General features: G+C 37.6%; 1 protein-coding gene across 1 annotated transcript; it reads right to left on the minus strand.

The window, feature by feature from the left end:
• Window positions 1-4,759: 4,759 nt before the first annotated feature.
• Window positions 4,760-8,561, minus strand: LOC140159970 (putative nuclease HARBI1). The gene is made up of 3 exons (XM_072183238.1): window positions 8,111-8,561; window positions 5,912-6,152; window positions 4,760-5,066 (listed from the first exon to the last, which is right to left on the minus strand). The coding sequence occupies exons 1-3, from the start codon at window positions 8,559-8,561 to the stop codon at window positions 4,760-4,762; spliced, it is 999 nt and encodes a 332-aa protein (XP_072039339.1).
• Between the last annotated feature and the right edge of the window lie 1,790 nt (window positions 8,562-10,351).

Below are 10,351 nucleotides of genomic sequence, written 5' to 3' on the forward strand. Positions count from 1 at the left end.
TGTGCGATCCAATTACATTCAGTTATTTGTGAAAACGCGAATGCAAATTGAGGTCATTAATATCTCGTAATTGATCGAAAAATGCGTGTTGTTGTGCGTCGAACACACTGCGCGCACGCTGGCTGCCGTATTTGGATTGCGCGCTACCATATTTGCACAGATTGTGATACTCACTTTTTGTTATTGGTCGTCCTGTTTTAGCATGATCTATTTTGGAAAAGGAAGAGGTAAAATCATCTATTTTTGTAAACTTTTATAAAATTTTGTGTTACTTTATAAGGTGAAGAGATTAAAGTGACGGTTATGAATGAGGTTAATTACTTTGCATCGATAATATGTCGGGCATTGTGAGAAATCTAAACATTTTGCTTTGGACCTCAGAGCCCTTGGGATATTCCTCGGTTTCAAAGGCAAAAAAGTTTATATTTTCACAATGCCCTCCAAATAACAGATGCAGTTATTAATCTCTAAATAACGCCGGCGTCCGAGTACAGTATTTTGACTACTTCAGCCCCCCTACTACCACGCAGTGTCTTGACCCACGCACCACAGTTCCTTCAGACGCATATCATTATGCTACACAACAACGATTTTGCTGATCGTAAAATGGCATCGGCTGCAGTTAACAGATTGCCGATGAAAAATAATACGCAAATTTGAAGTTTTATGAAACAAAATTTTTTATGGAGAGTTTAAAAAAGACAATTAAAATATGTTAAGGGGGTACTACACCCCTGCCCAATGTTGTGCCTATTTTTGCATTTTTCTCAAAAAGTATAGCACATTGGTGACAAGTAAGATATATTATAGGGGCAAGGACTACAACTACTTAGAGAATAAACGATAATAATTTTTATTTTGCCTATCCTCTACCGTGTGATAGACGACAGGCAGGTCCAATATTTTGAGTAGTGGATGCCGGCGCAGCCGGTATCCACTACGATAAAAATATTGGACCTGCCTGTCGTCTATCATAGGTAGAGATAGGCAAAATAAAAATTCCTATCGTTTATTCTCATTCTTAGTCAGTTAAATATTATTTTAATAACTGTAAACAATTTTTAAAGCAAAAACTAAGTTACTGTCATAAAAACTCCCCTCATTATATAATGAACGAAACTTGTTTACAACTTCACGTATTCTGTTGCGTGGTATGCTAACGCGTTCGCGTATTCCGCACTAGTCTACGCGTCCAGCGCGATTCATACGCGCACCTCTACACGCGTGTTACGCATTATCAAGACGCATGATGACGTGGGGTCGTCTACGGCCTGATAGACGGCACCCGAAATCATGCGATTGTCCAATCAGAAATGTGTCTACGAACTAGACCACTCCCACTGACTAAGAATGCACTGTAAATTTTATTTCAGCACAGACAACAGTTGTGGAGTTACAGTCAAAAATGAAGGAAAACCAATATTTGATCAATAAATCAATAAGTACTTGCCTTGAGCTGCAGAATTTTCAGTGCAGTAGTTGTGGTCCTTGCCCCCATAACATACATATCTTACTGTCACTAATGCGCTATAATTCTTCAAAAAAATGCAAAAATAGGCACAAAATTGGCCAGGGGTGTAGTACCCCTTAATATAAATCTAAATTGATTGAACATAAATCTGTCAATAAAATCAGGTAAGCAAAATATTTAACTTAGGCCTATTAACCATGCCGACCTGCATGCTAGCTGTTAGGTTTTTGGGCATCAATGGCTTTGGAAGCAAGGAATATCCTAATTTTAATTGATATCATGATGTAATGTGATTAGTTGCTAGTGGTATCATCATATAATTGGTTATTTGATTTACATGTATATGGTAATTGAATGATAAAATTCAAATTTTTTGGTTTCCAAAAAAAATGGTAAGGAAATGTGATGCAGTTTACCAATTATTATGAAAGAGATTTTTGACTTTGTAAATTGTTGGATATTGTGAAAAAAAAGTTTTCACAATGCCCTCAAAAGAAATAAAAAAATGAAACGATTACATGAAAATACTGCTAGCGACCAATCACCCTAGGGCACAATCATGTGATATCCGAAAACAGCTGCTATTGCCCGCATTAACTGTTCGAATGCATACCTCATTGCGGTCATTGTAACACATACCAAATACGTTACAGATTACACGATGTTAATTAAATTTAAAACAATACAAAACAGGATTCGATTTAACTTGTGTAGTGGATCAAAATGCTCCCTATTTTGGACAACCAGCTACACAAATTTCAGCTTGTATTATTTACAATGTAAACATATGCTAATATTATAAGAACATCGCCTAAATAAGGTTTTCGCTAAAATGGCTACACAAATTTTTCAAAGTAAATCGAACCCTGCCATCAAATTAAGCAATACAAATCAAGTCTCAAGCTAAACAAAACAAATTTCATCCTGTATATTTTCCTAAGCACACATATCCCACCCACATACAGAAGGAACACGTCACCATCTCATATCCCCTATGCTAAAGTCAGGGGGATAAAAACATGGTGTACCATATTCATTCTAATTAGCACCCCGGACATTTTAATTCAATAATTTTCTGAGGCTAGAAGAGCCTATGGGTCATGACTAAAATTATGAATGGCAGTTAGAAATATGATTTATGCCCAAGTCAAAATCATGGAATAATAAATGTCTATATCTAGAAAGTAGGGCCTACAATTTCAGAGGCTGAAAAAATGTTTTTTTCCTGCAAGCAATCCAGAATTTCCCTCCAGTTTTACCAAATTTCCCTCCAGTATGACATATTTCCCTTATGTATTTCTTTATTTTTTTGGTCAAAAACCAAAAATTTCCCGGCAATGAGCTTCCCGTATTGCCCACTTTTTCCTGCCATGGCCTACATGAAGGTGCACAAGTGTGTGATTAGAAATAATGTCACTTAAAAATATAGGGCACTTAAGTAGGGCATGGGTGCTAATTAGATTGAATACCAGTACGATAAAATATTGAACTCTTCATAAAATTTAACTTCAGAAAATGTATACTTTTCACAGGGTACATGTTTTGTACATCATACCTAAAGAGATAAATTTTTGGATGAAAATACTGAGATTTTGTGTCACAAAAAATAATCTGAATTTAGGGTCAGAATTTCAGCGTGAATCCGTGAATTAATTCTCGCAAAGATTCTCGTAAACAGATTTGTGTGAATCGAAGTTGATTCTCGCAAACATTTTTTGTTCAGATTAAAAATAACAAGAATGTTTCATTCCTACTTGACTTGATATCAAATTTAAGGCAATTTTGCAAGCTTTTGAATGTTGATGCTCAGATTGTGGTATACAGAAACTGAAAACAGCGAGAAACTGATCAGGGTCCTGAAACAAGTGAAATTGCATAAATCTGAACTACAAAATAGCCCGAATCCAGACAAAATCCTGAATACTCTCATCCCTGTTGTAAGACCGAAAATTAACAATTAAATTAAGCCGACTATAAACTAATACTAACCCTAATTTCATGTTTAAAAATTACATGATGGAATAACCCAAAATAAGATTATCACACATAGCATCAACACCCCAACTCGACCCTCCAACTAAACACAAAAGTTGGCAACCATTAAAGTTACCAAAATCTTTCAAAGACCAAGGACAAAATTTGGCCAAAAACAAACCCTTTTTGGTGGTTTTCAATGACTGGAATTTCAAACACCCCTTTTCAATTACACTAAATACCGACATAAAATTAAGTATTCTCAAGTACCCATTATAATCACATTTTGCGGACAGTGCACATTAATTACCCCCTATTTTGCTGACTTCACAGACAATGCAAATTAAATACACTCTAGTTTGCAAATTTCGCGGTCTTCGCTACTGGTAAAAAAATTATCCATTTTCCGCACTAATTGGTAACTCTCGTGGTTACCACCTTTTGTGTTGGGTTGAGGGGGGGAAACAGCTAACCAAATATTTCAAAGACAAACATATTTGTATACTCAAATTACATCTCACATTGATCTGAATTCTGTGTACAAATGGGGCTGTGTAACAATATTGTGCCTTGGGAAAGGTAAAATTAGAGATGTCACAAGTTTGTACTGTAACAGAAAGACTGAAAAGCATATTTAAATTTGGATTAAAATAAATAAAATGACCTTAAAAACACATTGTAAGACCTCTGAACAATTTATGTTAATTACTTGCCCTCTCATTAAGGTGAGTACTACACCCCTGATAAATTGGTGACTATTTTCTCAAAAATTAATAACACATTTGGTAACAAAAAGTTATGTACATCATAGGGGCAAGGAATCTAGTTGCTACAGAGTAATTTCAGTGACTCAAGACAAGCGCTACATTATTTATGATAAGAAAAGAGGTATCGCTAGAATACACTTCATTTCTTAACATAATGAACCACTTGTCTTGAATCACTGAAATATCAGTAAGTAACTGGATTCCTTGCCCTATCATATGCATAACTTTGGTTACCAGTGTGTAGTTATTTTTGAGACAAATGCAAAGTTAGTCAAAAAATTTATCAGGTGTAGCACCACCTTAATTTTTATATATTATGTTTCTCAATTTTACCCTCCCCAGAGCACATGATTGTATTACAGCCACAATTATACAGGTAAAAAGTAAACAGAAACTTAGACCTTATGTTAGTTTAACATATTTACATACTTCTTAATACAAAAATTGAAACTTGTTAGTTCGTTAATTCCAGACACAGCTATTTACAGTTCCGTAACATAAAAGTTCTTTCCTGACACAGAGCTAAGTTTATAGTTCTGTAACATATTTACAGTTTAACTAAAAACATTGCGAACAAGTTCATTCCTGACTGCAATTCCAAGTAATTCATCTGCATCAGGGCTTCAAGATCGCCGGCATCATCAGGGTTTGGTGGTTGGTTGTCATCATCATCGTCTTGAGCCTCCTGTACGTAGTCATCCTTGCTGATGTTGAATAGGACGCAGCACGCAACAATCATATCGCAGGCAGTCTCAGGTGATTTTACTTTAGGGCCGCTACTACCTAAGCAGGCGAACTTGTTCTTCAACTGGCCATTTAGCTGCTCGATTAGAACCCTGGTTCTTTTATGGGCTCTGAAACACAAGAGGGAAAACACAAAGAAAGGGGAAGGGAGTAGAAAGAAAGGAAGATAGAGGGAAAGAGAAAAAGAGACAAAATTATAATTAATGATCCCATATGGCCTTCGACATTTCCAAGGACTTATAGGCAGCCAGCCATGTAGGCAGTGTTTTACATACCCAAAATTGTAAAATACACACCCAGTGTTTGCCCACATGGCAGATACTTTGTACCTTTGTATCTAAATTTACACACCCAGTTTTTTGAATTTACACACCGAAACCTTCAAACCCTGCCTAAGACTGATTAAAACCTATAACAGCTATACCTACCCAAAAGACGTCTACACATATATTATGTATACCTAAAGCAAATAACAAGAGCAACAGTCTGTCTTTGGCTCCGGCCTCCGGGTGGGGGCGGGATGGAAGAGGGGCAGCAACCAGCACGGAATCTGCATTTCGTTCCTCATAACTTTTGCCCCATGTGAAATGTTACGATTTACCATATTGTGATAATGCAAAACACAAATGTTTTTAAAATCAAAGCAGTGGATGAGGTATAATGAATGAAGCCCTAAATGAAGCCCTACATGTACATGTAGATAACGAGGTACATCAAACACGGTGAAACACCCATCGTCCCTCCTGGCAACAAATTTTTGGTACCGATAGGCCTACCTAGTCTTAAATTATGCCACTCGTTAAGCTAATTAACATACACAAAATAAGCTTAACATTTAATATTTTGCCCTCCATGTCTGACACAAACATGGAGGTGTCAGCACTGCACTGTTATATCATTTAGGCATTCATCTATACATGTACCGTACATCATAAAATGAAATAGATTAGCCTACCTGTTGTATTCTTCCTCTGCTTCAGTGCTTGGATGTTGAATAGGAGTCATCAGCCATGGTTTTAAAGCGTAGCCGGAATCTCCCAGAAGAAGTCCCTGCAGGCGTCCGCTCTCATAAGCGTGGCCCAGACGACTTGCCTGCAAAATACGACTGTCATGCGTGCTGCCTGGCCATCGTGCCACTACATTAAGGATCCTGTACTTGGCATCGCAGACAAGCTGAACGTTGATACTATATTTACCTATAGATATTCATGAAAATTAAAAAAGAAATACTGTAAATGCATGGAGGTAATACAAATTGTACAAGTTTAAAGTGTCAGGCATGGGACTACGCATTTGGTCATGTGTCATATGGTGGGGCACATTTGCGTTACAAGCACTGATTTTGATCATCTGTCCTCCTTTTCACTTAAATTGTTACATGTCTAAAACTATACATCTCACACCAACAAAAGTATACATTTTTGGAAAGCTTATGTTCCAAGGAATCCAACTATGCAAAAATGAAGTTGGTATACAGGGTGCGTAAGAAAATATATAGGGTGATATCATGAAAAAAATTAATTTTACTAGTAAATTCATAATTTATTGCATTTGCTACTGATATAGAATATGGTACCAGGATCAAATGTAATCTAATTTTGTGGCAGGCAACACTTTTGGTATTTTTCACGAATTAATCAAATTGGCATTCCAAATTGAGAAACATATTTGAAAATTAGAATAATCAGGCTGTATAATGAGCCCAAATTTGACGCAATTGGACCAAGAATAGCCCTGTGACAACAAGTTAAAATCAGAAAGAGGAGAGAAAAATGTAACGTCACCAGGTATTTTTGGGTCCCACCATAATAAGACACATGACCATTTATGAAAAAGTCTGGAAAAGATGGAAAAGCACGTACTGAGAGTCAATTTTGTTTAAAAAGTAGGTCAAGGTTGCACAATTAAGTCATTATGATCACACTGATTGGGAACACATCCTGAGCATATCAGCTAATTTCAAGATGGTCAAGGCCTGCTGGATTGACATGGATTGGGACATAAAATAAACTAACTGCATACATGTAAACATGATTTCATAAACGAGAATGCAACAAATTTTTAGGTACCGTACCCAATATAAAAAAATGAATATGCAAGTTGTACAGCAACATGAATAGGCCTACATACATGTAGTTCCAGTAACTGTAACTCGTCGCACCTAGATGGTCCGTAGATGTCATTATGTTTATCATAAAGACTGAAGTCTTGCTGGCAGGACTAACATACATGTACATGTAGGCCTACTACGTATGAAGGCTGTCGATTTCCGTTTAAACGGTATTTAAAATTCAGGCTGTTTAAATGTAGAAAAAAACAAAAAAAAACAAAACAAACAAAAAAACTTGCAATTGAACTTGTAAAGCGCCACACATACACAGATCAATCATATGCAAACAAATGAAAAATACATACATGATATCAATTCAAAATATACACAATTACAAAAAAATTTTAAAAATTCAATGTGTCCCTGGCTCTCCTGGGTACAAGCTGAAATTTGTGTAGCAGATTGTCCAAAATGGGGAGCATTTTGCTCCACTACACAAGTTAAATCATACCCTGTTTACGTGATGGTCACCATTTATGATTTTGAAAATTCGGGAGGGGCGAAATACATGTACCGTATTCATTCCAATAAGCGCCCATGCCCCAAAGCTTAGGGGATAATTTTCATTTGAAATTCATGTCCGTCCACTCGGACACGCAAGGCATTGAGGCAGCTCAGCTTGTTGAACATTGCGTCCAACAATATAGAAAATCACGTCCTGGATGCACGGAGGCGGCTTTTCATTAAAAAATGCTACATGTACACACATTTTTTCAAAGTAAATCGAACCCTGAATCTAACCATCCATGGCATCCATGCTGGTGCATGATGATGTTGATGCTTGGATGATAATGATGATCATGGGCATGATGGGTGTCTGGCATGCCTGATCTAAAAAATGATGAAAGCTTTTATTTTGTAGCTCATGAGCTAGCTTATTCAATTTAACCATTACAAGTCATGATTGTACTTTAAAACATGTATTATAATTTATATACATTCATGTGACATTTGTAGCCTACCTTTCCTGTTGATGTACACATATTCATCGGGTCCAAGCGTAACACCATGTAGTCTGACGTGGGTACAATCAATAGCGCCTACCACACGAGGAAATCCCTTGGTCTAACAGCCATGAAATCCTCTGTTTCTGTCGCACTTCTTCCGCTGTCCGGGGAAACTTGATGTAATCATTTTGTAACCGGCACAGGAGTGGAGTCACGCGGCTCACGGCGCGTTGAGCGGTGGGAATGCTTACACCGTGAGGCTCAGCTCCAGATTCATCCAGGTAAGATCCTTTTCCGTAAAAGCGAAGTGCTATGAAGACTTGAAGGCTTGGTGGTAAAGCGTGATTCCGTTCCGTAGGATGTTGCAGTTCGTCAGACAAGAGGTCGATGATGTTGATACATGCCAACCGTGTGAAGCGATACTTCTTGTACATGTCGTGATCATTCCATTTATCCAGTGGATGCGACCTATCTCTAAATACTCTCTCCCGTCGAAGAGCTCGTTGATTTATTACCATATGCAGCTGATTTGCCAAAAACATCGCCATAATTGATCAAATTTAAGCCAAACTCAACAGTATATTCGGGAGCGATCATTTATTTCCCGCCGTATGACCGGATGTGACCTATGACACTTGATAAGAATTCTCGATCATTCCATTTGTCATGTAGGTGAATTGTCTATTTATACTCTCTCGCTTCGTTTCGTTCAGAATTTGCAGCTGAATACCCAAAAACATCGCCATAATTGACCATTAAATCTGAGTTAAATTAAATGAAACAGCTAACTTGTCATTGTTTTGTTTACCAATTTTCGCGGCAAAATTTGACCTCTGACTTAAGATGAATCCTCACAAGTTAAGAGGCCCCCTGACCCCCTCTTAAGTTTAGAGGCAACTTAAGAAGGATATTCATCTTAAGTTGTTTTATAATATAGAAGATAAGATTAATCTTAAAGTTAAGAGGAGTTCAAGACTTAAGATGAATTAATTCATCTTAAGTCTGACTTAAGATGATCTTAAAGTTTTATGAAATAGGACCCTGGTCTTTGTACCTAAAATCACACTGCCACTCTCGATCATCGTCAATAATGTCGAGCGGTAATTGTGAGGTCCGCGGTTCACACCCCGCTGAGTACTGAGTATTTTCTGCTTTCTTAATTATATGTCAGTTGACGAAGCTTCATAAAATCATTAAAATCATAATTTCATGGGCTTGCATCATTTATTAATTTATTTTTTGCGCCCTGCCAACTTAATCCAGACAAGTGTCAAGCTATGCCAATCTTCTTCAGGAATAATTGCGTGATTATCTATAGACGAATCCAACGAGCCAAATCATGGTCAGGATTTGGTCGGCCATGACGGGTCCCCGCATGCATCAAACTGGTGTAGTGACTGCCCAATTGGTGGATTAAAGCCGCTTAAAATTCGATGTTAGATTCTTTTGTGTTGTACACTGTCATTATTCTTTTGTCTACGTGTAACACAGGTGATAGAATGCAGTTTAAAATACCCTCCAAGGCCGCATCATTTCACATTTTAGGTGAGATGGAGCCGGCGGGGACCCCACTTTGGCAGCCATTGAGGTGTAGGAATGCGTGAAATTGGATTCGTCTATGCCTGAAGCATATAGGCCGCCTCCTTTCTTCATCATTTACTATATTTGGCCGCTATTTGACTAATATCTAGTGATCGCAACGGCCCCCTTTTAACAGCACCCGATGTCTCTTTTCTTTGCTTTCTTTGCTTTTATGAGCCCATTAAGGTATGCTTTCTTTATTTATTACGGGCCATCTAGGGCCCATTACCCCCCCCTGTCGGTGGTGCTGCATCTATTACAGGTCCAGTGACACCTCATTAATTTCTCTGGACCTTTGGGTGCCTTGTAATAAGTATTAGCATTTTACTTTGGAAAATCAATATAATAGAGTTGGAACAGATTGTTGGTGAGATTACCCTTTGAACAATACGGTTAAGTGCGTTACAAGGCGACAACTCCCGGTAAATAATTTTTGTAATTTTGTACATGCAGGGAAACTAAATCAATACGCTTGTAACTGCTATGCCCGCTAATACTCGTGTACTGATTTTCAGATGATATATCTTCGGATATCGGGGTAGAAAATCATCTCCCGTGAATTTTGGTTTCGAAAGAAACCAATTGTTAGGCTGGCACTTGAATATGTGTGTTGAAAGAATATGATAGTTGTAAGCTAATCAAAAACTGACACAAATTCGGATTTATATGTGCAGAATAAAAATGACTGCTGCCCTCATTCGTCAGCACTGCGGGGTTAACAATAACACGGTACACTAGCGCAGTGTAGACCACTGGT

This window comes from Amphiura filiformis, chromosome 9 (assembly GCF_039555335.1).
Source record: "Amphiura filiformis chromosome 9, Afil_fr2py, whole genome shotgun sequence".
Classification (NCBI taxonomy): Eukaryota; Metazoa; Echinodermata; class Ophiuroidea; order Amphilepidida; family Amphiuridae; genus Amphiura; species Amphiura filiformis.

Bases quoted from the DNA above. Each gene is read 5' to 3' on its own strand.
- LOC140159970 (XM_072183238.1), bottom strand. From the start codon at position 8,561: ATGGCGATGTTTTTGGCAAATCAGCTGCATATGGTAATAAATCAACGA. The intron at 6,153-8,110 runs GTAGGCGCTATT...GAATATCTATAG, and splicing joins CCAAGGGATTTCCTCGTGTG to GTAAATATAGTATCAACGTT. The intron at 5,067-5,911 runs GTAGGCTAATCT...CTTGTGTTTCAG, and splicing joins GCAGAGGAAGAATACAACAG to AGCCCATAAAAGAACCAGGG.